The sequence below is a fragment of the Oncorhynchus clarkii genome, chromosome 6, assembly GCF_045791955.1.
Source record: "Oncorhynchus clarkii lewisi isolate Uvic-CL-2024 chromosome 6, UVic_Ocla_1.0, whole genome shotgun sequence".
In the NCBI taxonomy this organism is placed as follows: domain Eukaryota; kingdom Metazoa; phylum Chordata; class Actinopteri; order Salmoniformes; family Salmonidae; genus Oncorhynchus; species Oncorhynchus clarkii.
This window is the reverse complement of record NC_092152.1, coordinates 85,634,276-85,655,972: the sequence shown is the minus strand read 5'-3', so window position 1 is coordinate 85,655,972 and position 21,697 is coordinate 85,634,276. Positions and strand designations below refer to the sequence as shown.

General features: G+C 44.0%; 1 protein-coding gene and 2 non-coding genes across 3 annotated transcripts in view; all 3 read left to right on the top strand.

Annotated features, from left to right (window-relative positions):
- trnat-agu (transfer RNA threonine (anticodon AGU)) lies at positions 1-74 on the top strand. Its single transcript has one exon. It is a non-coding gene; the product is annotated as a tRNA-Thr (tRNA).
- A 983-nt stretch (positions 75-1,057) lies between these two features.
- On the top strand, positions 1,058-1,131 carry trnat-agu (transfer RNA threonine (anticodon AGU)). Its single transcript has one exon. It is a non-coding gene; the product is annotated as a tRNA-Thr (tRNA).
- A 3,656-nt stretch (positions 1,132-4,787) lies between these two features.
- LOC139412271 (low-density lipoprotein receptor-related protein 3-like) overlaps positions 4,788-21,697 on the top strand; it is a 71,459-nt gene continuing 54,549 nt past the window's right edge. Inside the window, exon 1 of the mRNA XM_071159112.1 lies at positions 4,788-5,291. Within this exon, the coding sequence (XP_071015213.1) occupies positions 5,216-5,291 (76 nt within the window). The 5' untranslated portion in view covers positions 4,788-5,215. The remainder of the gene's footprint in view (positions 5,292-21,697) is intronic.

The window sequence follows — 21,697 nt, the reverse complement described above, 5'->3', positions numbered from 1 at the left end:
GGCGCCGTGGCTTAGTTGGTTAAAGCGCCTGTCTAGTAAACAGGAGATCCTGAGTTCGAATCTCAGCGGAGCCTTTTGTGAACTCTTTTTAAAAGGCCAGGCACCACTTGCTTAAATTACATTTTTGCATCTACCTATTTTGGAATTTGTTGGTATTTTGGTCAATTGATATTAGTATTTTCTAAAAGTAAACATGAAAATGTCAATTTTCTTTATTTTCCCATACTACCATCATCCACATTTTTAAACCACTTTAAAATGGAAATACACCAATAGCTCACTACATACAATTAATTACACATAATGTAAAAGCCCATTTCATAGAGAATGTTTCAAACTGAACTATCTATAGTAACTTACTCTGAATAGATGGTGATTGGGCCTAAATAGGCGTTTGGTAGTCTAAATTCAGTGTACTTTTCTTCAACATTCATTTCCCGATAGTCAGACTCCCTTATATCTTCCCACAAGCCATCACAGACTCCCCCTTAGTGTTTCTCATCTTCAGAACCATCTGCATTCACCACATGTTGTGTGGTTATACTTAGATATATTTTCCAGACTTGCCCAGAGGGAATTGTTGATAGGTTGTTAATTTGTTTTATTCTAAATAACATTTTCGTTGGTAAAATGCGCCAAAAATCCATTTTAACGTTACATGACTAGTATTTTACAGACATAAATATATATATTAAACAAATATATATTTATCCGCTATCTGCTCTGGACAAGTCCGGTCCTGGAGTGTCTTAAAATGAAACTAACATCTTTAGTCTGACTTCATCCAGTTTCCAGAAACATTTATTTGCGCGTTATGCAAATATAGCATGTTTAACGTTATATCGCCTCATTTGCATATTTTAATCAAACATTTCAAACATTTCAGAAAAGTTGTAATACGAAAAAGTATTATGTTTGTGTCAATATTCAACTGGTAAAACCTGATTGTGATATGATGAAGGGGAACAAAACGACCTATGGAGAGGATGGTGCCTATCCTGTTTCACATTTTACCAACAGCAAGACTTTTACCCTTTTATTTCCTTCACGACTCGGCGGCGCTGTGGCTTAGTTGGTTAAAGCGCCTGTCTAGTAAACAGGAGATCCTGAGTTCGAATCTCAGCAGTGCCTTTTTGTTTCTGTTAATTAAGGACCTACCACCTTTTCTCGAGGAGCTCCAAGCTTTGACAACGGTGACGACGAGGATACGTCCCTGCCTTCCGGGAATCCAACCATACTGATATGTTGTAGAAAATTACATGGGGCCAGCATTTTAGTAACTAATTCAAACGAATTTAAGTTAAACAGGGCGAATACCAAAATAGTATTACATTCAAATTATTGTGTAGTAGACCTCACAGTGAAATGCTGAATACAACAGGTGTAGTAGACCTCACAGTGAAATGCTGAATACAACAGGTGTAGTAGACCTTACAGTGAAATGCTGAATACAACAGGTGTAGTAGACCTTACAGTGAAATGCTGAATACAACAGGTGTAGTAGACCTCAGTGAAATGCTGAATACAACAGGTGTAGTAGACCTCACAGTGAAATGCTGAATACAACAGGTGTAGTAGACCTTACAGTGAAATGCTGAATACAACAGGTGTAGTAGACCTTACAGTGATATGCTGAATACAACAGGTGTAGTAGACCTCACAGTGAAATGCTGAATACAACAGGTGTAGTAGACCTCACAGTGAAATGCTGAATACAACAGGTGTAGTAGACCTTACAGTGAAATGCTGAATACAACAGGTGTAGTAGACCTCACAGTGAAATGCTGAATACAACAGGTGTAGTAGACCTTACAGTGAAATGCTGACTACAACAGGTGTAGTAGACCTTACAGTGAAATGCTGAATACAACAGGTGTAGTAGACCTCACAGTGAAATGCTGAATACAACAGGTGTAGTAGACCTTACAGTGAAATGCTGAATACAACAGGTGTAGTAGACCTCACAGTGAAATGCTGAATACAACAGGTGTAGTAGGCCTCACAGTGAAATGCTGAATACAACAGGTGTAGGAGACCTCACAGTGAAATGCTGAATACAACAGGTGTAGTAGACCTTACAGTGAAATGCTGAATACAACAGGTGTAGTAGACCTTACAGTGAAATGCTGAATACAACAGGTGTAGTAGACCTCACAGTGAAATGCTGAATACAACAGGTGTAGTAGACCTCACAGTGAAATGCTAACTTACAAGCCCTTAACCAACAATGTAGTTGTCACGCCCTGGTCAAAGTATTTTGTGTTTATCTTCATTTATTTGGTCAGGCCAGGGTGTGGCATGGGTTTTTGTATGTGGTGTGTTGGTATTGGGATTGTAGCTTAGTGGGGTGTTCTAGTTAAGTCTATGGCTGTCTGAAGTGGTTCTCAATCAGAGGCAGGTGTTTATCGTTGTCTCTGATTGGGAACCATATTTAGGCAGCCATATTCTTTGAGTGTTTCGTGGGTGATTGTCCTTAGTGTCCTTGTTCTGTGTGTTTGTGCACCAGCATTAGGCTGTTTCGGTGTTCGTTACGTTTATTGTTTTTGTAGTGTTTGTATTTAGATTCGTGTTGCTTCAGTTTAATAAACATGGATCGCAATCTACACGCCGCATTTTGGTCCGACTCTACTTCACCCAAAGAAAGCCGTTACAGTAGTTAAGAAAAATACGTTTTAAGTAAAAAATAGAAAATAAAAGGAAAATAATTAAACAGCAATAGTCAAATAAAGTGAGGCTATATACAGGGGCACGCCCCCCTGAGCACGCCCCCCTGAGCACGCCCCCCCTGAGCACGCCCCTCTGAGCACGCCCCCCTGAGCACGCCCCCCTGAGCACGCCCCCCCTGAGCACGCCCCCCTGAGCACGCCCCCCTGAGCACGCCCCCCTGAGCACGCCCCTCTGAGCACGCCCCCCTGAGCACGCCCCCCTGAGCACGCCCCCCTGAGCACGCCCCCCTGAGCACGCCCCCCTGAGCGCGCCCCCCTGAGCGCGCCCCCCTGAGCGCGCCCCTCTGAGCGCGCCCCTCTGAGCGCGCCCCCCTGAGCGCGCCCCCCTGAGCACGCCCCTCTGAGCGCACCCCCCTGAGCACGCCCCTCTGAGCGCGTCCCTCTGAGCACGCCCCTCTGAGCACGCCCCCCTGAGCACGCCCCTCTGAGCGCGACCCCCTGAGCACGCCCCCCTGAGCGCGCCCCTCTGAGCGCGCCCCCCTGAGCGCGCCCCCCTGAGCGCGCCCCTCTGAGCGCGCCCCCCCTGAGCACGCCCCCCTGAGCACGCCCCTCTGAGCGCGCCCCCCTGAGCACGCCCCCCTGAGCGCGCCCCTCTGAGCGCGCCCCCCTGAGCACGCCCCTCTGAGCGCGCCCCCCTGAGCACGCCCCCCTGAGAGGCCCCGTGTTGAGGATCAGCGTGCAGATGTGTAGTTACCTACCCTTACCACCTGGGGGACGGCCCGTCAGGAAGTCCAGGATCCAGTTGCAGAGGGAGGTGTTTAGTCCCAGGGTCATTAGGCCAACGATTACACTGAATACTTCTACGGAGAGCGTTATAGCTGCAGGACTCAGAGTGTTTACAAAGCAAACAGTCAGAGTAAGTCTCTTTACAAAGCAAACAGCCACAGTAAGTCTCTTTACAAAGCAAACAGCCACAGTGATCGTCGGTGTCCACATCACTAACAAACTATGGGTCCTCAGATCCTCAAAGGGTTCTACAGCTGCACCATCAAGAGCATCCTGACCGGGTGCATCACCGCCTGGTATGGCAAATGCTCGGCATCCGACCGACCGTAAGGCACTACAGATGGTAGTGGGAACGGCCCAGTACATCACCGGGGACAAGCTTCCTGCCATCCAGGACCTCTATACCAGGATGTGTCAGAGGAAAACCCAAAACATTGTCAAAGACTCCAGCCACCCCAGTCATAGATTGTTTTCTCAAACCATAAGACTGCTGAACGGGACTGCTTGAATCAAGTGTCTATCTGGACTATTTGCATTTATTTCCCCCCACTGCTGCCATTCACTGTTTATTATCTATGTGTAACAGTATAACTTTAGACCGTTCCCTCGCTCCGACCTGAGCGCGAACCTGGGACGCTCTGCACACGTCAACAGTCCCGCTCGAAGCATCGTTACCGATTTGAAACGCAATTTAGCGCGCACCACCGCTAACTAGCTAACCGTTTCACATCCGTTACATACGCTTAGTCTCTACCCCTTACCTACATGTACATATTACCTCAATTACCTCGACTAACCTGCACCACCTCGGTACCTGTACCCCCTGTGTATATTCTCCTGGTTGTTCTTTTATTGTGTTTATCTAGTAAATATTTTCTTAACTGTCATTTAAAAAAAAAAAACAACCTCATTGTCAGTTAAGGACTTGTCAGTAAGCATTACACTGTGAGGTCTACACCTGTTTTATTAGGCGCATGTGACAAATACAAATGTATTTTATTGTTTTATTTTAATAGAATCACTGGTGCGAATATGCAATAGCACCATCCGGCCTTTCGGGGTCAGGATTGGACGACAACATTATAACGACGTATTCAATGAAGACCTCCCTGCACGGGATGGGGGAAAAAAACATTATTCAATTCAAAGAAGGATCTGCTCGGCATACCAAACTGCAGCGACCGCAAAAACTAGGATTTGGGTTTAACTTAAATAGGACAGACAACGCGTAACTAACTGCACGGTAAATGATCACTGCACCATTGTCCACTTTCATGCACAGGATAGTGCCTAAAGGGAGATGAAAATAGTCGGCTGTGGACGGAGAATAAATAACAGCTATAAACACCGAACAGTCCAACCCGAAATAAAGGACGGGACTGTGTCGTAAGTGCACTGCCGACGTGCCTTTCTCTTTCTGTCTCACAAACGCAGAGACTTTTCCCTTCCTTTAGGATATAAATCAACGCGGAAACCAAACGAGCCATTGAAGCAGAGACCGACGATGTACGATCACATCTCCTCTTTTCCCTGTATCACATTGTCCTAGTGGGCTGCCTCTGAGTAGCGTATGAAGAGCTTCTTCTTTTTGCGCTACAAACACAATTTACCCACGTCCTAGTTTATATATTTTTTTTTTTATACAGAGAGGGGACTTGAGTTCATGACATCTGCAAAGGTCACGGAAAATATTCGGAGGCTATTGCTACAGATGTTACGGAAATTACCCCCAAGATGACAGAAGAAGGAGCTGGGCTGCTGGAATGATGGATCGGATTGGAGCGCCGGGGCTTCTCCTGGTCATATGGATATTAATACGGTTGGCTTCGGTCTGTGTCGGTCAGTACTCTTATTTAGACATAATGCTTTTTTGTTGTTGTTGTTCAATTTGAATGTTTTCTGATACTCTACTGGTTTCCCGTTGGATAATATTCTGTATTGATCTAAAACTTTGTCATATTTTACAAAACCACGTCATTTTAAATCACGTGTTGTGCTCCTGCATTTGGTCACAGACTCCGTTCTTCATTTCCTTCATCTATTAACACAGACTATTAATGCTCATCTGAGTTAGGTGATGGTTCGGCTACTTCTATAGGCAGAACCAGAACCGGACAGTGTGGGTGTTAATAGTATTGGAATGTTGTGTGCTTCCCTAGAGATGGATCATCGTTGCCATGGTGTCTGTCGTTGTGGGTCATCTGCAACATGTACCATGACGGGCTTTCATTGATTTCTACTGAGAAATGATAGTCGTAGTTTGTTGATGGTGTTATGTGCAAACACACACACACACACACACACACACACACTACACGCACACACTGCACGCACGCACACACACACACACACACCAAAACTCAGCATCGATACAGCGGACCCTCTGGCTATCTGCATTACATCATCGTGCCCAGCGTCAATCCCTTAATGTATTGCTCTAGTGCAGATGAAAACAGGGCCAGCCCACAGACACAGAGCAGAGGGTCGTGTGGCTACGATCCAGCCCACAGACACAGAGCAGAGGGTCGTCTGGCCACAAGCCAGCCCACAGACACAGAGCAGAGGGTCGTCTGGCTACGAGCCAGCCCACAGACACAGAGCAGAGGATCATCTGGCTACGAGCCAGCCCACAGACACAGAGCAGAGAATAGTCTGGCTACGAGCCAGCCCACAGACACAGAGCAGAGGGTCGTCTGGCTACGAGCCAGCCCACAGACACAGAGCAGAGGGTCGTCTGGCTACGAGCCAGCCCACAGACACAGAGCAGAGGGTCGTCTGGCTACGAGCCAGCCCACAGACACAGAGCAGAGGGTCATCTGGCCACAAGCCAGCCCACAGACACAGAGCAGAGGGTCGTCTGGCTACGAGCCAGCTCACAGACACAGAGCAGAAGATCATCTGGCTACGATCCAGCCCACAGAGCAGAGGATAGTCTGGCTACGAGCCAGCCCACAGACACAGAGCAGAGGGTCGTCTGGCTACGAGCCAGCCCACAGACACAGAGCAGAGGGTCGTCTGGCTACGAGCCAGCCCACAGACACAGAGCAGAGGGTCATCTGGCCACAAGCCAGCCCACAGACACAGAGCAGAGGGTCGTCTGGATACGAGCCAGCCCACAGATACAGAGCAGAGGATAGTCTGGCTACGAGCCAGCCTACAGAGCAGAGGATAGTCTGGCTACGAGCCAGCCCACAGAGCAGAGCAGAGGGTCGTCTGGCTTAAAGCCAGCCCACAGCCCACAGAGCAGAGGATAGTCTGGCTACGAGCCAGCCCACAGATACAGAGCAGAGGGTCGTCTGGCTACGAGCCAGCCCACAGAGTTGGCATTTTGCCGATAGAGCCTCAGTAATGTTAGTGTAAGTCAAATGATTACCAGGAAAAACAACACAGATATTTGAATACGTCTACAGGTGACTGTATTGAAACTTAATATCAGAGGAAACACAAGCAGAACCCAAAGACAATATCGCATTGAAAGATGAATCCTCTGTATATGTTTATTATAGTGTAATGATTAGCCACTCAGCTACTATGGTCGATCTCTGTCTGAGCAGACATCTTCCTTCCTCTGCTACCTCAGGAGGCTGCTGCCACGCCCCCATCCCCTCCCCTCCTCACCTTCCTCCCCCTCCTCCCTCCTCCTTCTCCTCCCCCTCCTCCTCCCCCTCCTCCCTCCACCTCCTCCTCCCTCATCCTTCTCCTCCCCCTCCTCCATCCTCCTCCTCCTCCTCCTCCCCCTCCTCCCTCCTCCTCCTCCTTCTCCTCCCTCCTCCTCCCCCTCCATCCCCCTCCTCCTTCTCCCCCCCCCCCCCTCCTCCTCCCTCCCCCTTCCCCCCCCATCCTCCTCCCTCCTCCTCCCCCTCCTCCCTCCCCCTCCTTCTTCTCTCCAGTCCCATGGGGCCCCTGGTTCCAGAGGTGGAGGTGTGAACTGAAGGGATCATTATGGAGCTACAGAGTGGTGTGTGTCTGTGTCTGTGTGTGTGTGTCTGTGTGTGTGTGTGTGGAGAGAGAGTGGGTGTAGACCTGTAGTTTGTTCCCTCTCTTTACCTGTCACACTAAAGAGGCCTCCTAACCCCCCCCCCCCCCTCCTTTCCCTCCTCCTCCTCTCCTTCCTCCTCCTTCCTACAGGAGCAGATATAGAGAGGCTTGTTCCTACCTTATTAGGAGGCAACCTCTTACCTCCACAAAGGGCTGTTTTCTTTATCTGCAAATTGTAGACCGTAACTGAAGCAGAGACAGGATGCTGACAGCCGTTGTGTTCAAAGTTAGAACCTGGTGTTTTCATTGGAAGTCCTCTAGCATCTCTGCTTTACAGGTGAGCTGATCATCAGAGTAAAAATCACCTTATAAATGATGAATAAATATCACTGTTCTCTCTGTGGTCTCTGTTGTCATATATTATTAACTATCACTGTCCTCTCTGTTGTCATATATTACCTATCACTGTCCTCTCTGTGGTCATATATTAACTATCACTGTCCTCTCTGTGGTCATATATTAACTATCACTGTCCTCTCTGTGGTCATATATTAACTATCACTGTCCTTTCTGTGGTCATATATTAACTATCACTGTCCCCTCTGTCCTACTGTAGTGTTTACTACATCACCATGTGTCTCTGTAGTGTTTACTACATCACCATGTCTCTCTGTAGTGTTTACTACATCACCATGTGTCCTGTAGTGTTTACTACATCACCATGTGTCCTGTAGTGTTTACTACATCACCATGTGTCTCTAGTCCTGTAGTGTTTACTACATCACCATGTGTCCTGTAGTGTTTACTACATCACCATGTGTCTCTGTAGTGTTTACTACATCACCATGTGTCTCTAGTCCTGTAGTGTTTACTACATCACCATGTGTCCTGTAGTGTTTACTACATCACCATGTGTCTCTGTAGTGTTTACTACATCACCATGTGTCTCTGTAGTGTTTACTACATCACCATGTGTCCTGTAGTGTTTACTACATCACCATGTGTCTCTGTAGTGTTTACTACATCACCATGTGTCTCTGTAGTGTTTACTACATCACCATGTGTCTCTGTAGTGTTTACTACATCACCATGTGTCCTGTAGTGTTTACTACATCACCATGTGTCTCTGTACTGTTTACTACATCACCATGTGTCCTGTAGTGTTTACTACATCACCATGTGTCTCTGTAGTGTTTACTACATCACCATGTGTCTCTGGTCCTGTAGTGTTTACTACATCACCATGTGTCTCTGGTCCTGTAGTGTTTACTACATCACCATGTGTCTCTGGTCCTGTAGTGTTTACTACATCACCATGTGTCTCTAGTCCTGTAGTGTTTACTACATCACCATGTGTCTCTGTAGTGTTTACTACATCACCATGTGTCTCTGTAGTGTTTACTACATCACCATGTGTCTCTGGTCCTGTAGTGTTTACTACATCACCATGTGTCCTGTAGTGTTTACTACATCACCATGTGTCTCTGTAGTGTTTACTACATCACCATGTGTCCTGTAGTGTTTACTACATCACCATGTGTCTCTGTCTCTGTAGTGTTTACTACATCACCATGTGTCCTGTAGTGTTTACTACATCACCATGTGTCTCTGGTCCTGTAGTGTTTACTACATCACCATGTGTCTCTAGTCCTGTAGTGTTTACTACATCACCATGTGTCCTGTAGTGTTTACTACAACACCATGTGTCTCTGTAGTGTTTACTACATCACCATGTGTCTCTGTAGTGTTTACTACATCACCATGTGTCCTGTAGTGTTTACTACATCACCATGTGTCTCTGTCTCTGTAGTGTTTACTACATCACCATGTGTCCGGTAGTGTTTACTACATCACCATGTGTCCTGTAGTGTTTACTACATCACCATATGTCTCTGTAGTGTTTACTACATCACCATGTGTCCTGTAGTGTTTACTACATCACCATATGTCTCTGTAGTGTTTACTACATCACCATGTGTCTCTGTAGTGTTTACTACATCACCATGTGTCCGGTAGTGTTTACTACATCACCATGTGTCCTGTAGTGTTTACTACATCACCATGTGTCTCTGTAGTGTTTACTACATCACCATGTGTCTCTGTAGTGTTTACTACATCACCATGTGTCTCTGTAGTGTTTACTACATCACCATGTGTCTCTGTAGTGTTTACTACATCACCATGTGTCTCTGTAGTGTTTACTACATCACCATGTGTCTCTGTAGTATTTACTACATCACCATGTGTCTCTGTAGTATTTACTACATCACCATGTGTCTCTGTAGTGTTTACTACATCACCATGTGTCTCTGTAGTGTTTACTACATCACCATGTGTCTCTGTAGTGTTTACTACATCACCATGTGTCTCTGTAGTGTTTACTACATCACCATGTGTCTCTGTAGTGTTTACTACATCACCATGTGTCTCTGTAGTATTTACTACATCACCATGTGTCTCTGTAGTATTTACTACATCACCATGTGTCCTGTAGTGTTTACTACATCACCATGTGTCTCTGTAGTGTTTACTACATCACCATGTGTCTCTGTAGTGTTTACTACATCACCATGTGTCTCTGGTCCTGTAGTGTTTACTACATCACCATGTGTCTCTGTAGTGTTTACTACATCACCATGTGTCCTGTAGTGTTTACTACATCACCATGTGTCTCTGTCTCTGTAGTGTTTACTACATCACCATGTGTCCTGTAGTGTTTACTACATCACCATGTGTCTCTGGTCCTGTAGTGTTTACTACATCACCATGTGTCTCTAGTCCTGTAGTGTTTACTACATCACCATGTGTCCTGTAGTGTTTACTACAACACCATGTGTCTCTGTAGTGTTTACTACATCACCATGTGTCTCTGTAGTGTTTACTACATCACCATGTGTCCTGTAGTGTTTACTACATCACCATGTGTCTCTGTCTCTGTAGTGTTTACTACATCACCATGTGTCCGGTAGTGTTTACTACATCACCATGTGTCTCTGTAGTGTTTACTACATCACCATATGTCTCTGTAGTGTTTACTACATCACCATGTGTCCTGTAGTGTTTACTACATCACCATATGTCTCTGTAGTGTTTACTACATCACCATGTGTCTCTGTAGTGTTTACTACATCACCATGTGTCCGGTAGTGTTTACTACATCACCATGTGTCCTGTAGTGTTTACTACATCACCATGTGTCTCTGTAGTGTTTACTACATCACCATGTGTCTCTGTAGTGTTTACTACATCACCATGTGTCTCTGTAGTGTTTACTACATCACCATGTGTCTCTGTAGTATTTACTACATCACCATGTGTCTCTGTAGTGTTTACTACATCACCATGTGTCTCTGTAGTGTTTACTACATCACCATGTGTCTCTGTAGTGTTTACTACATCACCATGTGTCTCTGTAGTGTTTACTACATCACCATGTGTCTCTGTAGTGTTTACTACATCACCATGTGTCTCTGTAGTGTTTACTACATCACCATGTGTCTCTGTAGTGTTTACTACATCACCATGTGTCTCTGTAGTGTTTACTACATCACCATGTGTCTCTGTAGTGTTTACTACATCACCATGTGTCTCTGTAGTGTTTACTACATCACCATGTGTCTCTGTAGTTTTTACTACATCACCATGTGTCTCTGTAGTGTTTACTACATCACCATGTGTCTCTGTAGTGTTTACTACATCACCATGTGTCTCTGTAGTATTTACTACATCACCATGTGTCTCTGTAGTATTTACTACATCACCATGTGTCTCTGTAGTGTTTACTACATCACCATGTGTCCTGTAGTGTTTACTACAACAACATGTGTCTCTGGTCCTTTAGTGTTTACTACATCACCATGTGTCTCTGTAGTGTTTACTACATCACCATGTGTCTCTGTAGTGTTTACTACATCACCATGTGTCTCTAGTCCTGTAGTGTTTACTACATCACCATGTGTCTCTGTAGTGTTTACTACATCACCATGTGTCTCTGTAGTGTTTACTACATCACCATGTGTCTCTGTAGTGTTTACTACATCACCATGTGTCCTGTAGTGTTTACTACATCACCATGTGTCTCTAGTCCTGTAGTGTTTACTACATCACCATGTGTCTCTGTAGTGTTTACTACATCACCATGTGTCTCTGGTCCTGTAGTGTTTACTACATCACCATGTGTCTCTGTAGTGTTTAATACATCACCATGTGTCTCTGTACTGTTTACTACATCACCATGCGTCTCTGTAGTGTTTACTACATCACCATGTGTCTCTGTAGTGTTTATTACATCACCATGTGTCTCTGTAGTGTTTACTACATCACCATGTGTCTCTGTAGTGTTTTCTACATCACCATATGTCTCTGTAGTGTTTACTACATCACCATGTGTCTCTGTAGTGTTTACTACATCACCATGTGTCCTGTAGTGTTTACTACATCACCATGTGTCTCTGTAGTGTTTACTACATCACCATGTGTCTCTGTAGTGTTTACTACATCACCATGTGTCTCTGTAGTATTTATTACATCACCATGTGTCTATAGTCCTGTAGTATTTACTACATCACCATGTGTCCTGTAGTGTTTACTACATCACCACGTGTCTCTGTAGTGTTTACTACATCACCATGTGTCTCTGTAGTGTTTACTACATCACCATGTGTCTCTGGTCCTGTAGTGTTTACTACATCACCATGTGTCTCTGTAGTGTTTACTACATCACCATGTGTCTCTGTAGTGTTTACTACATCACCATGCGTCCTGTAGTGTTTACTACATCACCATGTGTCTCTGTAGTTTTTACTACATCACCATGTGTCCTGTAGTGTTTACTACATCACCATGTGTCCTGTAGTGTTTACTACATCACCATGTGTCTCTGTAGTGTTTACTACATCACCATGTGTCCTGTAGTGTTTACTACATCACCATGTGTCCTGTAGTGTTTACTACATCACCATGTGTCTCTGTAGTGTTTATTACATCACCATGTGTCCTGTAGTGTTTACTACATCACCATGTGTCTCTGTAGTGTTTACTACATCACCATGTGTCTCTGTAGTGTTTACTACATCACCATGTGTCTCTGTAGTGTTTACTACATCACCATGTGTCTCTGTAGTATTTACTACATCACCATGTGTCTCTGTAGTGTTTACTACATCACCATGTGTCTCTGTAGTGTTTACTACATCACCATGTGTCTCTGTAGTGTTTACTACATCACCATGTGTCTCTGTAGTGTTTACTACATCACCATGTGTCTCTGTAGTGTTTACTACATCACCATGTGTCTCTGTAGTGTTTACTACATCACCATGTGTCTCTGTAGTGTTTACTACATCACCATGTGTCTCTGTAGTGTTTACTACATCACCATGTGTCTCTAGTCCTGTAGTGTTTACTACATCACCATGTGTCTCTGTAGTGTTTACTACATCACCATGTGTCTCTGTAGTGTTTACTACATCACCATGTGTCTCTGTAGTGTTTACTACATCACCATGTGTCCTGTAGTGTTTACTACATCACCATGTGTCCTGTAGTGTTTAATACATCACCATGTGTCTCTGTAGTGTTTACTACATCACCATGTGTCTCTGGCCCTGTAGTGTTTACTACATCACCATGTGTCTCTGTAGTGTTTACTACATCACCATGTGTCCTGTAGTGTTTACTACATCACCATGTGTCTCTAGTCCTGTAGTGTTTACTACATCACCATGTGTCTCTGTAGTGTTTACTACATCACCATGTGTCTCTGGTCCTGTAGTGTTTACTACATCACCATGTGTCTCTGTAGTGTTTAATACATCACCATGTGTCTCTGTAGTGTTTACTACATCACCATGTGTCTCTGTAGTGTTTACTACATCACCATGTGTCTCTGTAGTGTTTATTACATCACCATGTGTCTCTGTAGTGTTTACTACATCACCATGTGTCTCTGTAGTGTTTACTACATCACCATATGTCTCTGTAGTGTTTACTACATCACCATGTGTCTCTGTAGTGTTTACTACATCACCATGTGTCCTGTAGTGTTTACTACATCACCATGTGTCTCTGTAGTGTTTACTACATCACCATGTGTCCTGTAGTGTTTACTACATCACCATGTGTCTCTGTAGTGTTTACTACATCACCATGTGTCCTGTAGTGTTTACTACATCACCATGTGTCTCTGTACTGTTTACTACATCACCATGTGTCCTGTAGTGTTTACTACATCACCATGTGTCCTGTAGTGTTTACTACATCACCATGTGTCTCTGTAGTGTTTACTACATCACCATGTGTCCTGTACTGTTTACTACATCACCATGTGTCTCTGTACTGTTTACTACATCACCATGTGTCCTGTAGTGTTTACTACATCACCATGTGTCTCTGTAGTGTTTACTACATCACCATGTGTCTCTGTAGTGTTTACTACATCACCATGTGTCTCTGTAGTGTTTACTACATCACCATGTGTCTCTGTAGTGTTTACTACATCACCATATGTCTCTGTAGTGTTTACTACATCACCATGTGTCCTGTAGTGTTTACTACATCACCATGTGTCTCTGTAGTGTTTACTACATCACCATGTGTCTCTGTAGTGTTTACTACATCACCATGTGTCTCTGTAGTGTTTATTACATCACCATGTGTCTATAGTCCTGTATTGTTTACTACATCACCATGTGTCCTGTAGTGTTTACTACATCACCATGTGTCTCTGTAGTATCTACTACATCACCATGTGTCCTGTAGTGTTTACTACATCACCACGTGTCTCTGTAGTGTTTACTACATCACCATGTGTCTCTGTAGTGTTTACTACATCACCATGTGTCTCTGGTCCTGTAGTGTTTACTACATCACCATGTGTCTCTGTAGTGTTTACTACATCACCATGTGTCTCTGTAGTGTTTACTACATCACCATGTGTCCTGTAGTGTTTACTACATCACCATGTGTCTCTGTAGTGTTTACTACATCACCATGTGTCCTGTAGTGTTTACTACATCACCATGTGTCTCTGTAGTGTTTACTACATCACCATGTGTCTCTGTAGTGTTTACTACATCACCATGTGTCTCTGTAGTGTTTATTACATCACCATGTGTCTATAGTCCTGTAGTGTTTACTACATCACCATGTGTCCTGTAGTGTTTACTACATCACCATGTGTCTCTGTAGTATTTACTACATCACCATGTGTCCTGTAGTGTTTACTACATCACCACGTGTCTCTGTAGTGTTTACTACATCACCATGTGTCTCTGTAGTGTTTACTACATCACCATGTGTCTCTGGTCCTGTAGTGTTTACTACATCACCATGTGTCTATGTAGTGTTTACTACATCACCATGTGTCTCTGTAGTGTTTACTACATCACCATGTGTCTATGTAGTGTTTACTACATCACCATGTGTCTCTGTAGTGTTTACTACATCACCATGTGTCCTGTAGTGTTTACTACATCACCATGTGTCCTGTAGTGTTTACTACATCACCATGTGTCTCTGTAGTGTTTACTACATCACCATGTGTCCTGTAGTGTTTACTACATCACCATGTGTCTCTGTAGTGTTTACTACATCACCATGTGTCCTGTAGTGTTTACTACATCACCATGTGTCTCTGTAGTGTTTACTACATCACCATGTGTCCTGTAGTTTTTACTACATCACCATGTGTCCCTGTACTGTTTACTACATCACCATGTGTCCTGTAGTGTTTACTACATCACCATGTGTCTCTGTAGTGTTTACTACATCACCATGTGTCTCTGTAGTGTTTACTACATCACCATGTGTCTCTGTAGTGTTTACTACATCACCATATGTCTCTGTAGTGTTTACTACATCACCATGTGTCTCTGTAGTGTTTACTACATCACCATGTGTCCTGTAGTGTTTACTACATCACCATGTGTCTCTGTAGTGTTTACTACATCACCATGTGTCTCTGTAGTGTTTACTACATCACCATGTGTCTCTGTAGTGTTTATTACATCACCATGTGTCTATAGTCCTGTAGTGTTTACTACATCACCATGTGTCCTGTAGTGTTTACTACATCACCATGTGTCTCTGTAGTATTTACTACATCACCATGTGTCCTGTAGTGTTTACTACATCACCACGTGTCTCTGTAGTGTTTACTACATCACCATGTGTCTCTGTAGTGTTTACTACATCACCATGTGTCTCTGGTCCTGTAGTGTTTACTATATCACCATGTGTCTCTGTAGTGTTTACTACATCACCATGTGTCTCTGTAGTGTTTACTACATCACCATGTGTCTTGTAGTGTTTACTACATCACCATGTGTCCTGTAGTGTTTACTACATCACCATGTGTCTCTGTAGTGTTTACTACATCACCATGTGTCCTGTAGTGTTTACTACATCACCATTTGTCTCTGTAGTGTTTAATACATCACCATGTGTCCTGTAGTGTTTACTACATCACCATGTGTCCTGTAGTGTTTACTACATCACCATGTGTCCTGTAGTGTTTACTACATCACCATGTGTCTCTGTAGTGTTTACTACATCACCATGTGTCTCTGTAGTGTTTACTACATCACCATGTGTCTCTGTAGTGTTTACTACATCACCATGTGTCTCTGTAGTGTTTACTACATCACCATGTGTCCTGTAGTGTTTACTACATCAACATGTGTCTCTGTAGTGTTTACTACATCACCATGTGTCCTGTAGTGTTTACTACATCACCATGTGTCTCTAGTCCTGTAGTGTTTACTACATCACCATGTGTCCTGTAGTGTTTACTACATCACCATGTGTCTCTAGTCCTGTAGTGTTTACTACATCACCATGTGTCTCTAGTCCTGTAGTGTTTACTACATCACCATGTGTCCTGTAGTGTTTACTACATCACCATGTTTCTCAGTTCAGATCAGTCTCATGGTTTTGTTCATTGATTCTGACCAATATGTACCTTGAAGCTGCGCTGTGTGTGTGTGTGTGTGTGTGTATGTGTGTATATATGTATGTTTGTGTGTGTGTGTGTGTGTGTGTGTGTGTGTGTGTGTGTGTGTGTGTGTGTGTGTGTGTGTGTGTGTGTGTGTGTGTGTGTGTTCGATGCCCTTTCTCCTCCAGGGTGAGAGACAATTAATGAGATGGATATTTTCAGCACCTGGTGCACTGCAGATTGAAGAAATGTAAATAGAGAATTCAGAGAGAGAGAGAGAGAGGGAGGAAGTGAGAGAGAAAGTAAAAATAGAAAGAGGGAGGAAGTGTGAGAGAACTCGGAGGAAGAGAGGGAGAGGAAGAGAGAGAGGGAGAGGATCAGAGAGAGGGAGGAAGTGAGAGATAGTTAGGGGAGAGAAAGGGAGTGTGTGAGAGATCTTGGAGGAAGAGGGAGGAAGAGAGGGAGAGGGGGAGAGAGAGAGAGAGAGAGAGAGGTGGAACAGTGTATTAAAGCTAAGGTGGTGTTAGGTCACTGGGCCCTTCCTCTCTTCCTTTCCATGTCTTTGAAGCAGGGGCTTGTGGGGAACGCAGTCCTGATAAGAGGCTCTTCATACAAACACAGAAAGTATTCAGACCCCACGACTTTTCCCACATTTTGTTACATTATAGACTTATTCTAAAATTCATGAAATAGTTTTTTTTCTCATTACTTTACACACAATACCCCATAATGACAAAGCAAAAACAGGTTTTTATAAATTCTTGCTAATAATAATTTTTTTTAATGAAGTATCACATTTCCATCAGTATTCAGACCCTTTACTCAGTACTTTGTTGAAGCACCTTTGGCAGCGATTACAACCTGGAGTCTTCTTCTTCGGTATGACGCTACAAGCTTGGCACAAATGTATTTGGGGAGTTTATCCCATTCTTTGCTGCAAAGGTATTTTCTCCAGAGATGTTTGATCGGATTCAAGTCCGGGTTCTGGCTGGGCCAGTTAAGTACATTCAGAGACTTGTCCCGAAGCCACTCCTGTTTTATCTTGGCTGTGTGCTTAGTGTCGTTGTCCTGTTGGAAGGTGAACCTTCGCCCCAGTCGGAGGTCCTGAACGCTCTGGAGCAGGTACTACATAAATCATCACGTTTTCATCAAGGATCTCTCTGTACTTTTCTACCTTCATATTTCCCTCAATTCTGACTAGTCTCCCAGTCCCCACAGCATGATGCTGCCACCACCATGCTTCACCGTAGGGATGGTGCCAGGTTTCCTCCAGACGTGAAGCTAGGCATTCAGGCCAAAGAGTTCAATCTTGATTACATCAGACCAGAGAATCTTGCTTCTCATGGTTTGAGAGTCTTTAGGTGCCTTTTGGCAAATTCAAAGTGGGCTGTCATGTGCCTTTTACTGAGGAGTGGCTTCCGTCTGGCCACTCTACCATAAAGGCCTGATTGGTGGAGTGCTGCAGAGATGGTTGTCATTCTGGAAGGTTCTCCTATCTCCACAGAGGACCTCTGAAGCTCTGTCAGAGTGACCATCGGATTCTTGGTCACCTCCCTGATCAAGGCCCTTCTCCCTGATTACTCAGTTTAGCTGGGCGACCAGCTCTAGGAAGAGTCTTGGTGGTTCCAAACTTCTTCCATTTAAGAATGATGGAGGCCACTGTGTTCTTGGGGACCTTCAATGCTGCAGAAATGTGTTGCTACCCTTCCCCAGATCTGTGCCTCAACACCATCCTGTCTCAAAGCTCTACGGACAATTCCTTCGACCTCACGGCTTGGTTTTTGCTCTGACATGCACTGTCAGCTGTGGGACCTTATATAGACAGGTGTGTGCCTTTCCAAATCATGTCCAATCAATTGAATTGACCACAGGTGGACTCCAATCAAGTTGTAGAAACATCTCAAGGATGATCAATGGAAACAGGATGCACCTGAGCTCAATTTCAAGTCTCAAAACAAAGCTTCTGAAAACGAATGTAAATAAGGAACAGACACATGCATACGCACACATGGTGGTATTGTTGTATGGTGGTATTGAACATGTTGTGTTGTAGATATGTGGTGGTATTGAACATGTTGTGTTGTAGATATGTGGTGGTATTGAACATGTTGTAGATATGTGGTGGTATTGAACATGTTGTAGATATGTGGTGGTATTGAACATGTTGTGTTGTAGATACACGGTGGTATTGAACATGTTGTGTTGTAGATATGGGGTGGTATTGAACATGTTGTGGATATGTGGTGGTATTGAACATGTTGTGTTGTAGATATGTGGTGGCATTGAACATGTTGTGTTGTAGATATGGGGTGGTATTGAACATGTTGTGTTGTAGATATGTGGTGGTATTGAACATGTTGTGTTGTAGATATGGGGTGGTATTGAACATGTTGTGTTGTAGATATGTGGTGGTATTGAACATGTTGTAGATATGTGGTGGTATTGAACATGTTGTAGATATAGGGTGGTATTGAACATGTTGTAGATATGTGGTGGTATTGAACATGTTGTAGATATGTGGTGGTATTGAACATGTTGTAGATATGTGGTGGTATTGAACATGTTGTGTTGTAGATATGTGGTGGTATTGAACATGTTGTAGATATGTGGTGGTATTGAACATGTTGTAGATATGTGGTGGTATTGAACATGTTGTGTTGTAGATATGTGGTGGTATTGAACATGTTGTGTTGTAGATATGGGGTGGTATTGAACATGTTGTGTTGTAGATATGTGGTGGTATTGAACATGTTGTGGATATGTGGTGGTATTGAACATGTTGTGTTGTAGATATGTGGTGGTATTGAACATGTTGTGTTGTAGATATGTGGTGGTATTGAACATGTTGTAGATATGTGGTGGTATTGAACATGTTGTAGATATGTGGTGGTATTGAACATGTTGTGTTGTAGATATGTGGTGGTATTGAACATGTTGTAGATATGTGGTGGTATTGAACATGTTGTGTTGTAGATATGTGGTGGTATTGAACATGTTGTGTTGTAGATATGTGGTGGTATTGAACATGTTGTGTTGTAGATATGTGGTGGTATTGAACATGTTGTAGATATGTGGTGGTATTGAACATGTTGTGTTGTAGATATGTGGTGGTATTGAACATGTTGTAGATATGTGGTGGTATTGAACATGTTGTGTTGTAGATATGTGGTGGACACCCTGACACCAGACACCCAGACACACAGACACCAGACACACAGACACCCAGACACACAGACACCCAGAAACCAGACACACAGACACCAGACACACAGACACCAGACACACAGACACACAGACACACAGACACCAGACAGACAGACACCAGACACACAAACACAAAGACACCAGACGCACAGACACCCTGACACCAGACACACAGATACCAGGCACCCAGACACACAGACACCAGACACACAGACACCAGACACACAGACACCAGACACACAGATACCAGACACACAGATACCAGACACCCAGACACACAGATACCAGACACCCAGACACAAAGACACCAGACGCACAGACACCCTGACACCAGACACACAGATACCAGGCACCCAGACACACAGACACCAGACACACAGACACCAGACACCCAGACACACAGACACCAGACACACAGATACCAGACACACAGATACCAGACACCCAGACACACAGATACCAGACACCCAGACACACAGACACCAGACACCCTGACACCAGAAACATATCTGTATTTCTCTTGTTGTTACCCACTGTGTCACCAGAAACAGGATGTTGTTACCCACTGTGTCACCAGAAACAGGATGTTGTTACCCACTGTGTCACCAGAAACAGGATGTTGTTACCCACTGTGTCACCAGAAACAGGATGTTGTTACCCACTGTGTCACCAGAATACATTAGAAACAGGATGTTGTTACCCACTGTTTCACCAGAAACAGGATGTTGTTACCCACTGTAATACCAGAAACAGGATGTTGTTACCCACTGTGACACCAGAAACAGGATGTTGTTACCCACTGTGACACCAGAATACATTAGAAACAGGACGTTGTTACCCACTGTGACACCAGAAACAGGATGTTGTTACCCACTGTGACACCAGAATACATTAGAAACAGGACGTTGTTACCCACTGTGACACCAGAATACATTAGAAACAGGATGTTGTTACCCACTGTGACACCAGAATACATTAGAAACAGGATGTTGTTACCCACTGTGACACCAGAATACATTAGAAACAGGATGTTGTTACCCACTGTGACACCAGAATACATTAGAAACAGGATGTTGTTACCCACTGTGACACCAGAAACAGGATGTTGTTACCCACTGTGACACCAGAATACATTAGAAACAGGATGTTGTTACCCACTGTGACACCAGACTACATTAGAAACAGGATGTTGTTACCCACTGTGTCACCAGAAACAGGATGTTGTTACCCACTGTGACACCAGAAACAGGATGTTGTTACCCACTGTGACACCAGAATACATTAGAAACAGGATGTTGTTACCCACTGTGACACCAGAAACAGGATGTTGTTACCCACTGTGACACCAGAAACAGGATGTTGTTACCCACTGTGACACCAGAATACATTAGAAACAGGATGTTGTTACCCACTGTGACACCAGAATACATTAGAAACAGGATGTTGTTACACACTGTGACACCAGAATACATTAGAAACAGGATGTTGTTACCCACTGTGACACCAGAATACATTAGAAACAGGATGTTGTTACCCACTGTGACACCAGAATACATTAGAAACAGGATGTTGTTACCCACTGTGACACCAGAAACAGGATGTTGTTACCCACTGTGACACCAGAATACATTAGAAACAGGATGTTGTTACCCACTGTGACACCAGAATACATTAGAAACAGGATGTTGTTACCCACCGTGACATCAGAAACAGGATGTTGTTACCCACTGTGACACCAGAAACAGGATGTTGTTACCCACTGTGACACCAGAAACAGGATGTTGTTACCCACTGTGACACCAGAAACAGGATGTTGTTACCCACTGTGTTCATGTAAGGAAGTGAGACATGATTTTGATGTGACTATGTCAGGGAGGTCTGAGACAATAACTAACTTCTCACAAACAGTTCTTTGTATCTCGGTTGCATTTTTGTGAACCACATACCACTCTGTTAATACCAGTCTGTCTGATTGTAGTCTCTCTCTCTCTCTCCCTCTCTCCCTCTCTCTCTCCCTCTCCTTCTCTCTCTCTCTCTCCCTTTCTCTCTCTCCCTCTCCCTCTCTCTCTCCCCCTCCATCTCCCTCTCTCTCTCCCTCTCCCTCCTTCTCCCTCTCCCTCTCTCCATCTCC